Source organism: Etheostoma spectabile, chromosome 4 (assembly GCF_008692095.1).
Source record: "Etheostoma spectabile isolate EspeVRDwgs_2016 chromosome 4, UIUC_Espe_1.0, whole genome shotgun sequence".
Taxonomy (NCBI): Eukaryota; Metazoa; Chordata; class Actinopteri; order Perciformes; family Percidae; genus Etheostoma; species Etheostoma spectabile.
The window spans coordinates 15,981,831-15,996,611 of NC_045736.1; the positions used below are offsets into that span (position 1 = coordinate 15,981,831).

General features: G+C 40.5%; 1 protein-coding gene across 6 annotated transcripts; it reads right to left on the reverse strand.

Annotated features, from left to right (window-relative positions):
* Positions 1–359: 359 nt before the first annotated feature.
* rbm6 (RNA binding motif protein 6) lies at positions 360–14,456 on the reverse strand. 6 transcript variants are annotated; one of them, XR_004331645.1, is made up of 23 exons: positions 14,292–14,456; positions 13,235–13,314; positions 11,192–12,701; positions 10,984–11,073; positions 10,785–10,854; positions 10,034–10,107; positions 6,686–6,760; positions 6,166–6,457; positions 5,879–6,036; positions 5,647–5,747; positions 5,485–5,554; positions 5,320–5,392; positions 5,175–5,233; positions 4,968–5,088; positions 4,537–4,634; positions 3,118–3,471; positions 2,608–2,757; positions 2,424–2,489; positions 1,504–1,731; positions 1,344–1,418; positions 1,161–1,253; positions 1,016–1,067; positions 360–929 (listed from the first exon to the last, which is right to left on the reverse strand). XR_004331645.1 is itself a non-coding variant. In XM_032513534.1 (23 exons), exons 2-23 carry the CDS (start codon positions 13,291–13,293, stop codon positions 837–839), a joined length of 3,957 nt encoding a protein of 1,318 aa, XP_032369425.1. In that variant the 5' UTR covers positions 13,294–13,314; positions 14,292–14,456; the 3' UTR covers positions 360–836. The 6 variants fall into 6 exon arrangements, 4 of the variants coding, with proteins under 4 accessions (XP_032369425.1, XP_032369426.1, XP_032369422.1 ...); XM_032513534.1 differs by having other exon boundaries at positions 360–932; positions 1,165–1,253; positions 5,320–5,389; XM_032513535.1 differs by having other exon boundaries at positions 1,165–1,253.
* Between the last annotated feature and the right edge of the window lie 325 nt (positions 14,457–14,781).

The following is a 14,781-nucleotide window of genomic DNA, read 5'->3' on the forward strand; positions in this document are numbered from 1 at the left end:
CAGTATATTGGCCAATATATTGGATTTTTAAATAAAATAATATTCGTATAGGTCTTAAAAATCCTTTTACAGTCGGACTCTACTACAAAGAACTGACATTTTGTTAAAAGCAGCAAATGCATAAAGGCAAGTTGGCTAGACCAATCTTGAAGACATGTATTTTTCTTAAACCTAGTAAATACTGATATTCAGTAATAATATTGATGATTTGATTCAACATTCTTGCTTGGATACTTCACATCAATAAAAAACAGAACATGGTCTCTTGCAGCCACCTAGTGGACAGCAGAGGTGCAGACATCAGAAGAGGCATCTTACTAAACATTCTACACAATTAAAAACACTTTTGAAGCAGAACGGTTAGTCCATAATATTGTTTTACTAAAAAATGTGTACACACAATAGCAATTCCAACCCATGAAAATGAAAATGTAAAAATTGCTGTTTTAAAATAAAATCTAACTGTGGCCAGTGACAGTAGCATTAAGAAGAGGAGAAAAAAAAAAAAGACTAACTGGACATATTTCACTATTCTACATAAAGACCACACATAAAACCTGGGCAAAAATACTTAAACTAACAGCATGAATAAAACACCTTCTATACAACATTGTTAAGGATGTCAAATAATGGTTCCTTTTGACTTTTTTTTTCTCCTTGAGATTTATTTACACACTTATTTTTGCTTAATTTCAGTGTAGAAAACTGGTTCTGTAGGGTAATTATGTCCAAGGCAGAAAAACAGTCACGACAGTAAAAGGGTTTCTCACACTAAGGTGGGCAAGCATGTCATAATAACAATTTACATATCAAAATGCGGATGTGTTCAGATGAGATCACTCAAGTTCCTTGAACCGTGCAAACATGGCCTTGCGTACTGCTTGTTTGTAGGTGGCATGGTCCCAAACAACAGGCTCTTTCTTTTTCCTCTGCTAGAGAGAAAAGTGCAATGAAAAGTTTAATAAACTAACAAGAAACAGAACATGTTGCAATGATATAAAAGCTTCACACCTACCGGGACAGGTTCAGCTCCTAAACCAGGTCTATCGCTGACTGTATTCATTTCCCTAAGCATAGAGAACGGTTAAGGCAGAAATGTCAGCAATAAAAAAAATCACTTACATGCTTGGTTTTTTATTTCAATGACAGTTGAGACACACCTACCTGGAGCTTCCAGCCCAGGTATTATGATGCGGTTGGTGGGGTTTTCTTCTTTTCGGTTCTGGTGACCTGGTCGGTTCTCTGCAATTTAGCTGTCAACAACATTCCGCTTTAAGTAATCAACCAAAAAAAGCTGCTGATACTCTCCTCAACATATTTTCCTAACATTTATTTTCACTCACTTCTTTTTCCTGGTTCTCTAGTGCCTCTAGCTCCTTCTTCGACCTCTTGATCTTAAGGTGGATCTCCATATTTTGCTGTGGAGAGAATATCTTGAGTATTATGGACAATATGTGGGTCAATTTCAAGTATTCTTCATACAAAAAGGTGACTAGGTAGTACTTTGTGGAGGTCAGAAAGCTGCTGGTGGCGGATCAGAGCGTCCTTGTTGGGGAACTGTCTCCTACACAGCAGACAGGCCATCTTCTTCCAGTCTGTCAGCTTATTGTCCTTGTCTTCAGACTGGCCCCCCTGACCGCCTTTAGCTGTCTCATCCTTATCTTCTTCCACTTCTTCATCACTTCCAGCTGCATAGTCTGATGCCAGTAGACCCAGGGAGCCCATTGGACGCTGGGAAAGCAAACCAGACAAATTTTAAATAGAACAATACATCCATCTTCGTCCACTTATCCGTTATCGGGTTGCAGGGGAAGCAGCTCCAAAAAGGGACCCCAAACTTCCCTTTCCTGAGCCACATTAACCAGCTCCGACTTGAGGATCCCGAGGCTTTCCCAGGCCAGGTTTGAGATATAATCTACCAACCTTGGCCTGGGTCTTCCCCGAGACCTCCTCCCAGCTGGACGTGCCTGGACCACCTCCCTAGGGAGGCGCCCAGGAGGCATCCTTACCAGATGCCCGAACCACCTCAACTGTCTTCTTTCGATGTGAAGGAGCAGCGGCTCTACTCCAAGCTCCTCACGGATGACTGTGCTTCCCACCCTCTCTAAGGGAGCCGCCAGCCACCCTCCTGAGGAAACCCATTTTGGCCGCTTGGTTTTTGGACCAGTCTTGGTCTGGCCCTTCACCTGAGACCACTTTGCCATGGGAGACCCTACCAGAAGCACAAAGCTTCAGACAACACAGCCCTTAAGTTCATAGGGACACACAAACCTCTGCACCACGATAAGGTGATGGTTAAATACAACAATCAATTTCTAAATCTTCTGGTCTATCCACTTTTGTATTTTTAATGGCCCTCTGAAGGAGGTTAACAAAGTGAGTCAGGTCAATGAGCAAAATGGCCTGAACATGAGGATTCTTACCTTTGACTTTTCATCTTTCTTTGGAGGAGCAAAGGGCTTCTTAAAAAGATCATCTGCACCTGATATCTATGGATGTAAATAAAGAACAGGGCAAAAATAATGGCAAGGTATAAACACTTCTTAAATATAAATTTCTTGTAAAAATAAATGCACAGAATAGATGATGTTAGAGTGAGTCTCTAACCTTCCTCTCAAAGATAGCAAAACCAGCGTCAGCTGTCTTGGATTGCCTCCTATCATCGTCCATTCCGGTCTTCAACAGCGGAGATGCAGAACGGACACTTTCCTTTTGACGATTCTGGATCTTTGCCCAGCGCTCCATATCTTTCATGATCTGCCAATGGCAACAAACATCTTAACCATCTCCAATTTACATGGGCTCAAGGCTAACTTTTTGAAGTTGTTGCCAGCTTAACAACCAGGCATCAGCTTTTGGTTGCTGACATTGACAATACTGCCTATGTTTTGAGCAAATAATTTCTTATGTAACAATACCACACATTTTTAATAATGAAACAATAAGATAATGGCTGGCAATATATATATTCCCATCCCTCTCAAATAGGGATGCAATGGATCACAAAACTCGAAAGAAAACTCAAAGATCGGATCACAGTTTTGAGTTATTGGTCAAAGGCTTCTACTATGATACTTACAGAAGTAAGTATCTTCCCCCCTCCCCCCAAAGTGCTACCTTGACAGCAGCGAGACTTCTTGGCTTCTCGTTGTCCTTATCTTTGTCCTTCTTAGAGTCGTCGTCGTCATCGTCTTTCCTCTCAGGAGCTGCTGAAGAAGTTGGGACAGGTACCGAAGCAGAGCCAGCATCAGAAATGGGAACTACTACGGAGGCTGCTGCGGTGTCGGGAGGCTCCAATGACTTCTTCATTTCCAGAGGAGCATCTGCTGCTGGGTTGGAAAGAATGGCCTGGTCTTCAGCAGTCATGGTCATAGGTTGGGTCACTGTAGGGTTCCCTCCTGGAACTGGGATGTAGGTCTTTGATGCAGAATCCCAATACAAGTACTCTTGGGTTTGAGCATTATAAAAATACTGAACACAAAAAAAGAGAAATAACAACTTAATGACAACCAAAACAAATTCAAGACACATTTATGGTTGCTACAGGCAGATTAGTGCATATCCAGCTAATACGGCAGTCTGTTTCCTTATTAAGAAATCACTCACGACAGTTAACAATCAGTAACATACACAGATCCATATACATAGAACATACACAACAAGAACATTGCAAGATACCTTAGAAAGAAATTCAATTTTCAACAAATCCTTTGTGTGTGTTAGACTGGCGGTAGGACTTTTTTCTTTCTTACTCTTTTATATATAGCCTATTTTTAATTTAATTAGTCAAGTTAATTTATTCATTCAGTAGAATTCTCTGGATTGTTCCTCTCTTGAGGTAAAGATGTTCCTTTAGATAACTGATCTAGTTAGAATCATATGGAAGTAAATCTGTTTCATTGGATTTTGGAATTAAAAAGCCATAGAATTTCTATAACTAAATATTTATGAATTGAAATTATGTAATTATGAAATTAAGTTATTCTTTTTTGCCTCTGAATTTTAGTTTTCAAAGTCTCAACAACTAATTCTCACCTTAATTTCCCTGTACTGTAAAATATATCAATTTGCCGCAGATGTTAGATTAAGGTTAATTTAGTGATTATTTAATCTAATGAGGATTAAATGTTGAGCCTAAAAAATTGGACATAAAGGGGCAGAAGCTGGTCATTGTGTCTGAAATCACTAATATAGGCCACTTTTTAGCATTTGTTGTGCACACGTAACCTTGATTGTTTGTAAATGGGAAACCAGTCTGAATAATATTTGATTCATACTATGAGCCATTTGTAAATCTTTAGACTACTGGAAGAAAAGATCTTTAGTGGCTTTGTCGAGTGTGAGGTGCCGTGTGAGAGGATAGTTACTTCTGTAAGTGTATGTGTAGTAGCTGTACAGCATTTAGTATTCTCTGGTAGGTTACCGACTGCAGCACATACATTGCTTTTGGATTTACAATTTTACATTGTTTCTACCTTGCTACTCTTTTGCCCACTCATAAGCCAGAGAAAGCGATGGATCTCTGTATATTCTCACCCTAGAGTTAGGGTCGTAGTACAGTGTTGTCTCAGGATCATAGTAGAAGCCTGACGTGGAATCGTACAAGTAGTTGGTCATGTCAGGAATCTCAGAGCCTGGAGGAATTGGGACAAATAAATGACATTTACATTACATTTATTCATTTGGTAGACACTTTTGTCCAAAGCAATGTACAAACGGAGGAACACACCGAGCCAGAGTAGACCACCCAGAATTCTACAAGAGTGTTCAATTTTATGTTTACGGTCTTATGGAAATCTCACTGGAATTCTGTTTTTGCTAAAATGTCAGATATAAGTTTAAGTGCGTCACCGTTTCCTATTTGTAAAATCCAAACACAACTACACCAGTTCACTACAATGTTAAAACAATACAAACAGAAGATAATTAATACTTTTCTGGATTTGAACACTTGATTTGTTTCTTACCATAAACGTAGGACTGTGATCCGTCTGCAGCGACTGTCTTGGCAGCTGATTCTGTGGGCACATGGGGTCCACCAGCCTGGTACAACAGATCCACAGCTGGAGTCTCACCATAGCCAATTCCCTACGAGGGGTAAAAGGAGATGAAAGGTGTACTGCCCAGCTTCAATACAAGATGTCAATCTTAAAAAGCTTTGCTTTGTAACTTACCTGTCCAATGCTGGGGTCTGATGACGGAGCAGCAATAGCGCTGCCAGTCAACAAATCACCTGGTGATAAACATGCAAGACTACAGTTTAATTATAATTATCAATGCCTAGGGACCAAGATAGCAGAATGTGTACCTGAGTCCCACCTTGCATTCCAGTGGAGGCACCAGTGGGTGGCTGCAGCGGTTGAAAGTACAGTGGAGGTGGTGGGTACTGCTGCTGAAGTGCCAGCGGAAAATAAAATCACAGGTCATCCTCTTCTTTTTTTGTTAATAACTTTGTGAAACAACACAATTAAGACCACAACTTACCCCCATCAGACTGGGCTCAGGTGGATGCCCAAGGATGGAGCCGTTTGGTTTATCAAAGTCTCTTCTGAAACTGAATGAAAACCATCAGGAACAAATGAGATGGGATTTCTCTACTAGACATTATGTAGCGGATAAGAAAATCATTGCTAAATGGTGACTTACTTTTGGTTCTTTAGAGGTTTTGCAACCTCAGCATAAACTCTGACTCCATCAATATAAAGGGGTCTGGGTTTAGTGAGGAGCTCAACCAGACGTGTCACTTGCTACAAAAGAAGACAATGTTAAGTGCTAGGAAATTACAGGGAAACACTGGACAAAGACGGGAATCACAAAGTCGATAGAACATGAAATAAAATAATTAACAGAAAACTGTACACATTCATATTTGAGGTACCTCATGGGAGTCCATGTCAACAAAGCAGAAGCATTTGGCACCTGGTGGCTTGGCCTTGACTAGGCGAACATTTCTTTCATCCAGATATGCAAAGGGATCCAAGGCTTTCAGGATAGTCTCTACTGTGGTTGTGGGCTTCACATTTTTTATTATCATGGCTGTGACCAAAAATAAAAGTGTTAATTACCCGAATGGTTTTGCATTACAGTAATACATAACAATAATGATCCTGAATTGCTAGTGTTTATGGCTACACGCTGAAAATCTATGAGCTCAAGTCAACATACTTTTGCTGTCTTTAAAGACTGAGTCAGATTGGTGTGAACTGTGATGAGGAAGGTTGCGGTTGCCCCAAGACTCAGCCTGCTGCTCCGTTTCTTGCTGTTGGAGCTGTTGGTCTACCTGCTGCTGCCAGGCTTCGGGAGTCAGGTCCGAGCTACGCTGCCACTGGCTGTGGGACAATGGCTCCGTAGGGCCTTTTGGTTTGGGTCCATTCAGGTTGGTCTTCAACTCCGCTAAAGGCTCATCTGGTCTGGGCAACTGGGGCTTCTGGAGTTGAGATACTTTGTGATCTGATTCCTAATTAACAGAGACAGGAAGGAAAGGACACTTTTAGTTTCTTTTCAACTAAACTGTGGTATAGTAAACAATATAGTGAAGTGATACTGTACATAGAGGACCCAACCAAGAACTATCAACAGTTTTGTCAGGGTACTTAGACTCAATCCTGCATTAGAGCTGCAAGCATTTCTTCTTTACCATTAAACAAGTTAGTTCTTGAAGTGTTTTGTATCTCACTGCACTCACATGAACACTTCTTTTACGTTCGTCTGGCTGAATGTACTTCATGGATGTTGTTCTAGTGCCAACTTTTAGGGATCCCTGAAAGAAGAACAGAAATGACCAATCAGCATCATACGACATAGGTGACTTTTATCTTAAATAATACCAATGACACCCAACATGCACTGTGGCAAGTTTAGCCCTCCTTCACTGCTGAGGATAGGGCAACCGTGGTGAGCAAAGCCCAGATCGAGGATCATGCTTCCCACAGGCAGTTCGCCCCCACACTATGCTAAATAGTTTAAAAAGGGAACTACAAATTAAGGATGGGCTAAATTATTTTCAGTATCAACTAATCTGCTGATTTTTGACGAGTGATCATTTGGTCCACAAAATGTAAAAAAAATAAAATAAAAAGGATATGGAGCTTACTAACAAAAAACAAAAACAAAAAACAGCAAATTCACACACCTTAAAAGCAGGAACCATGGAATGTTTGGCATTTTTGCTAGAAAATAACTAAAACAAACAATCAATTGATTAACAAAATAGGTGCTGATAGTTTACAGCATAGTCCAAAAGAACGCAGAAGTCCGTAGTGCTAAATGAGAACCATGCTCTCGGTAGGTAAAGTGGACAAACAAAACTATGCCATCATGAATACCCCATTTCCAAGACTAGACTGCATTAGTATGAGAAATTAGCAGTTTTAAAAAGGGGATGTTTTGGAAAAACTAAATGTACTTTGCAAATTGGTAATATTTTGTTGAACATCAAAACTGAATTAACCATTAAAACCAAAGCAAAAGCCATCCTTTAACACTTGCTTCTAAGTGGCAATTTGAATGTTTGCCATTACAATTACTGACCACAAAACTACTCCTGAGCTTTCACAAGCTGCAGAACACTGGCCAAAAGCAACCCAAAAAGCAAAGCCAAATAATAAATTGCACATTTCAGCAACAATTCAAGTGATCCCAACTACCCCAAGCTAATGGGCTACTCCATATTTTTACAGACAATAATCATAGCACATCAGTTCTGACCCGTGTTGAAGACTTTTTTTCATTGTGTTAAGATGTGAACAAATTGTTCAGAGCAATTCAAAGAAAGTAGAAATCCTGGAGGCCGAAGTTCACCGACGATAATTTCAAGAGAATAGCATCAAGAGGACATGTACTCTTTGGGGAAGTCACAAGAATTTTGCCACAGAAGGACTGCCTCAGACACCTAAAGACAACCAGAGTCTGCAGGCACACCAGCGGCTTTACTGGCTGTACAGGCTGTATTGCTTATTGTGAAGAAAACCAAACTGTTTAATAAATGCACTGTTAAATAGATAGACCCAAGTATTAGACAAATTGAGATTTTGACTTTATGATGGTGCTGGATGAAAAGTCAGGGGATCACCAAAGTGACACTCCAAAGACCACAAATATCTGCATAAAAATGCAGGATTAGCCACCCAAAAGTTGTTGAGAAATTCCACTCTGGACCACAAATTCGGTGGTTCTAGAGGAAAAGTCAAGGTTATTGGGATTCATCCAGGGAACCATGAACATATGTATCACAAGTTGTGCTAATCCATAAAGTAGATGGATAATTCAAATGGATAACCAGTCGCCATACAGCATGAACATCTGTACCAAATATAATGAACTTCCATCCAATAGTTGTCAAGACATTTCAATAAAATATCAACCTCATAATAGCGCCAGAGGAAGAAATCAGGTAATAGCCATAATCAGCAGGCTTCATCCTTTGGGGACAACAATTATCCATACCAAATAACACTGCAATGCATCCAATGAGTCTGCACCTAAGTGGTGGACCAATCCACTAATATGATGCGTTCCAGTTGAAATGGGAAGTCTGGATTTCCCAGTGGGAAATGTCAACTTTAACTCCCCCCTGAAGTCAGATTTCCCACACAGAAAGTCGGGACAGCCTCCCCAACACCGACATTACAAACAAACATGGCTGTTTCAAACATCAACAGCAGTAGAAGCTGTATGAATATACTGTTTATAACACGTTTGTCTTTTTTGTGTCTCGTTCATTGAGTCGTACGCAAACTGTCCATCTTCTACCTGTAGACATGTTGCTACAGTGTTTGCACACTCAAAAATACCGCATAATGCATTGTTATCAACTGGTATCGCTAACAATGGATAACCCAGCTAGAGACCCACTATCCCGTTTTCCACTTTGTAACTGAGAAAGTAGTCAAATTGGGTGTGACCCAAACTTCAGAGGTAAATGAAATGCAGCATTCATAGAGCCACAACACTCATAGCTTAAAAAACTAAAAAGTTGGTACACCAAAGTTGTGATCACTACAATGCTTTACCTGTTCTAACATATTCAAATTTGAAATAGTCTCTTGCAAACAAACTAACAAAATGTGCACTGTGTGTTAAATTCTTACTGCACGTTTTTACTAATAAGGTCACATTCAGACCGACTTTCGCCCTATGTGAAAAGTCTTTTCTGTCATCTGAATGAGGACGGTCCAGAAACATAGCAGGGGAGCAAAGTGTTGTCTTGGAAAAAAGTTGAACCTTGCTCAACCTCTGTCAGACCGCAATGCAACATCCTTCTGCTGTTTACATCGCAAAGATAAAATACTTGCCCTGCCCCTCTCTGAACATCCCCTGAGGCATTGGTAAGGAACCTGATCAAATCTGCAGTTTAATCTTTGTCAACAAAAACTTTGTTAAAAGGTTGCAAAAAGCAAAGAGAGACCCATATTTTCTAAAGAAACACAGGCTTTAAAGTGCTGCAAGTGGTAACAATTTCCTTTGATCCTCTCCATTACAAAGGCTTAATCCCAACACATGACATGGTGGCCTCGTACAGTACCTTCATTGTCATCGTTAAGACTTCCTAAATTATAAAAACCTCTTAACTGTTACAATCCCATGGAAGGACACGTCCCCCCCCCCCCCCCCCCCCAAAGATCTGTATATTCTGGTTAAATCCATTCCAGGGTTAGGCAGTCTGGGGTTAAAATTTGAAAATGTAGGACAAGTAGGGCTATGTCTGTGCACATACACAGCTGAAAATTATTAAATGTATTTTCTAAATATTTTTAAGCGCTAAACAAGTAACCTGAAGTACTACCATGGCTTTGTGGAAAGTACTTAGAATTTAAATTATGTAAAACTACGACAAACTGTTGAGATTTTAAATATTAGCATCTACAAATGTCAACAACTGACAACTTCATCTGCTTGACCAAAGTAAGCTCACAATAAAATAAAAGTAACCCCTTCCCAGGTTCTGTCCCTCCCCCATCTACTAAATGCCCTCTCAACCCCTCATAATCCTGATGGGAGAGACGGCCTTCGTAGAGTGACGAGGATGGGCCACCTTGTTGGACTCCATGAAGCGGACTGCATCCTCGAGGTTTAAAAACTCCACATAGGCCGTATCGTAGCTGTAACCTGGGGACAGCATTTGAAATACAGATGGGTTTTTGTTAGTCAATGCCAGTAATGACACCCACTAAAACATATAAGACAGCAGTTCGTGAATACATCGAGATCAGTGTGAGCGAATTTTTACACCTTTACTGACACACATACCTTTTCAGGAAAACACATTTTGTTTATGTTTTTAACTAGTCAGTCTTCTGATGACTGATGTCATAACAGACATTGTCTGTTATGGCTTGGCTTTATCAAAGCCTTTCCTGGCAGATATTCCAAACCAGTGGCAGTGAACAACTGCGTAGTGTGCACCATGAAGACAGAAGGTTTTTTTCAGAACTTAGATAAAGAGTCACAGTGACACATTCAGTGAGTCACTTGTCACAGATCTTTTGTGACAGACGCTCTCCAAAGCTCCTTATATCGAATCCCTGGTAAGTCCTCTAATTGTGACAATGACCCAACATCCTCAGACATGAAAAAGGATGGCATAACAGACCCCCATCCCGCCCCCCCTACCCCATTCCATCTTTACTGAGCAAGTTCACAGACACAACAACAACAAAAGCAACCAACAACATAAAAAAAGACAAAAAAGAATGCGGAGTTTCGAAAGTCGTAAAAGCGAAATTAGAGGGACATTTTTGCGATCGACTGCCCCAAACAGCTCCACAAAGAAACTTAATTCTTACCTGGCACAACGTTATTGATTTTCATCCCCTGCATTGGCACACCGTCACGGACTGCAAAGGCACCAAGAATCTGCAAAAGAAAGCGTCAAAAGGACAAAGTTATGCCAGGACTTTCCATGCGGACTAATACAACCACAGTCGGTAACAGTAATAATAATAATAATAATGAACACATACATTTGCTTTTCTGTTTGATTACCTGCTCCATTGTGGCAGTCTTTGGAATACCAATTATGGATATTGTATTGGAAACTTTGTCCTCCACTGATGCATTCCTGTAATCTTGATCCTTTCACAGACATTTGATTAAAATGTGGGTTATAAAACACCAAAATATATTAATAAATGCAAATATAATTATATATCATATAATCAAATACTAGCAAGAAAAATAAAAATGCGCTTACCTGAGAACCAGACTCACTAAATTTGGAAGGGGGGATTGGTTTAGACTCTTTGATGAGTTTCTCTGGTGCTTGAAGCGCCTCATGCTTGTATTCAAAAGCCCTCCCGGACCCTGTTCTGTAATCGATGTCCCTGTAGTCTTGGTCTCTTGCCTGTACAGTGCTGCTGCTTTGGAAATCACATTCTGCCCCCATTTTACCCCTGGCAGGTCCTTGATTGTGTGGGATATCTTTCAGCCCTTTAAAACAATCATTTGGCTCCTGAATCATAGGAGGGGGCTGATTCTTCTCTTGATGGTACGGAGGCCTTTCTTCACGATTTGGTTTATGCTTTGGGTTCCTTTCTCCGAGCCAATGTTTACTCTCATTTTCTCTCCCAAGAGGGCCAGCAAGGGGACTTATTTCCTGGCGTGGAACATCTTGTGGAGCTTTGCCAGTAATTGTCGGTAGATTTAAAGCAGAAAAGTGGTCACCACGAGGAAAAACTACATCTTTTGCTTGAAATTCAACAGATGTCCTATCCCTTTCCTGAAATGGTGGTGGATCTTGAGCATTCACATCTCTGCCAAAACCTACAGGAAAGCTAGGTTTGGGTACATCTGCCATAGCTTTACCCACTTCTACGAGAGGTCTCTTGTCCTTTCGACGGTTCTTCCATTCCTCTGCGAGAGTCATCTCTTCACCACTTCGATAATCCATAAGGGGACTTCCACTTGAATCTGGATATTCTCGTTCTCTGGATGTGTCTTTTGCTCCCATAAACTCTGATATTTGAGGGCCAGCAACATCTAAAGTCATTTCTGATCTTGTCCTGTCCACTGGAGGGACATCACTCTTTCCAAATCTTAATGGAGATCGATCCCTACCTCTGAATTCAGCTGATGGACCAAGACGATTTCTGAAATCCATATCAGAATCAAATCCACCCCTTGAATTGAAAGGTGGCCCTCCTCTTCTGTCAGTGTCCATCACTCTCCTTTCATGTGGCGGTAAGTCCATATCATAGCCATCCGTATCACCAATAAGCATTGGGGGCCTGTCACGCATGTCCCTAAATCCATCATTTCGCCCCATGGGAAACCCTCTTCTTCCATCAATATTGGGATTGTTGAACGGCGGTGCATCATAATGACATGACTCTCTCTCTCTCATGTCCATAAATCTGTTGTTTGGTTCCCGTGGTGGCATACCCCTCCCTCCCATATCTACAGAGTTTCTGCCTTGTACTGGGAAAGCAGAAGAATTCATCAGTTTGTCTCTGATGGCAATTTCATAGTGCCTTCTAAGACTAAAGTCTGTCTCTTCTCCAGGTCGGCACAAATCTCTGTTTGGTTCTCTAACACGCATATCACATGGGTCCATATCACGCCCCCTCATCGGTGGCCCATCCATTCTTCTCATCGGCAGATCTAGAGGTCTTGGTCCCATTTGACCCATGTTCATCCCATCTCTACCTCTATAATCAGGCATGGGACGATCTCTGCCACCAAACATTTCTCCACGATGATCACCACTGGAATATATATATATATATAAATATCAACACATTAGGCCAATTATTTGCTCGAAATGCATGTAACAAAAGAACAAAGCTTACAACAAATGAATATGGATAGCCAAATATAAAGTTATTTTTCAAAATTTCCCAACCAATCACCACAAAAGGCATACAGAAGAGGTGTTGATAAATAATGTGAGGCAAACGAATTTTGTCTAAATTCTAAATAAATAGAAAAAATGAGGGGAGGAGTCAGATGCAGAGTTGAGAAAAAAATGGTATATGCTGTGAACACATACAGCTACTAAAAAAGTTTTAATAAACAGTTAACACAACAGGAATTCCATAAAATATACCACATCACCATATGCATATAACATTATAAAACTACATACAGGTCTACTATGATACCAGATAATAACCACATTGCCCAACCCAAGCAAACAGCAATGTAGGCAAACACAAAAGTGCAGTAACTAGAACAAAGAATTTGCTTTACTATAACTAGTTAAAAGCTTTTTAAAATCAAATGAATCATTATTGTTTACCGAAAGGGTCGTCCACCCCGTGGTCCTTGCCCTGGCCCTGGTCCTGGTCCATCCCACATGTTTGAAAGTCAGTATCTTATCTGGAAGCAAAGGTGTTCATCATTTTATGAAGAAAGGATGAATGCACCACTTTTGACTTAGCAGTGGCAGGTATACCCAACATAACACAACTGATAAGAAATAAGACTAACTGCACAACCGGAAATTAGAGTGATTAAAAATCTTTAAGTGCATGGCCACTAAAAGTCCATTTTTATTTATGTAACGTAAGCCAAATATCACCAAATCAGTGTTTTTCAATCCGTAACGTTACAGCATACCCCCAAAAAACGGAGCCTTTGCCGGAGGAAAATGGAAGAAACATCAGGAAGAGCAACAGAGAAGGGATCTCTCTGCCAGGCCGGGCAGACATGCAATAACGTTACCGTTAGCTAGCTAGATGGCGAGTGTACAAAATAGACCAACGTAAAATCACAGAACGGACAATCAGGATGAATAATCATAAGCATACCGTAAACAAATATCAAGAAGTGATAATTTCTCTGTTAGCGAGTGGGTGTGTTTTTATGCTACAGTGACGATACTTAAAAGATGGCTGCATACGCTGTCAAAGCTGGGGCCAGTAACGACACTGGGTGGTGTGATTGCTATGTTGGCCCACAGAAGAGTGGCCTGCTACTTATGGCTAACGTTATCACTAACGTCAGCTAGTTAGGCCTTTCAAATCTAGCTACGCCACAACATACATATTTGGCGCTATGGATCAAATGACTGAACTGCAATAAACAAATTAAGTCAGGGTAAGGACCGCTTTAAAATGGCAATTTTAACATTATTAAATAAGCCAGCAAAATAATATCAACGTATAACAAACGTTGGACCACCGCAGGAAAATTTACAGGGTGACGCTATTGGAGCTAACGTGGCTAACATTATCGTTTAGACGCCTGATTCTCTGCGTTAGCTTGCCGCTGAGCAGCATCCTTTGAAAGACAGAACACTTTACTGACCTTATATTTCACTATTATCGCGTAGATATTGTTTCTTCAGGACCCACCTTGCTTGTTCTTCGAGCTCAGTGTCGATAACGATATGCGTTGTCGTCAACGGGCTTCAACGAACTCGTTGACAAACGCAGACGACGAAGAAGTCCTTCTTCTTCTGTTGCTGCAGCGCAGACGAAGCTCTTCTTCTTCGTCGGATTCACGGCATACAAACCAGTCGCTGTGGGGCGGATTGCTACCTTCCAGCGGTTATTACGTGCAACCGCTGTCATGTTTTATTATGTTGGGAGCCATAAAAAGTATATCATATTTTTTTCTTCTCCTTTTTTACATTATATGAGTATGGCATACCTATGCCATATATTTCGTGTTGGACTAAAGAATTCTCAGTGTCAAAATCAGTGAACGGCCTTGACTTGACATTCATATTGTTCATATATATTTTTTTTAAAATGGAGTCCAAATCTCTTTTGATTTAGAAGAAAAAAACTGTTTTCACTATTTATTTACCACTGCTTCATTTGTTTCATCAAATCAATCGAA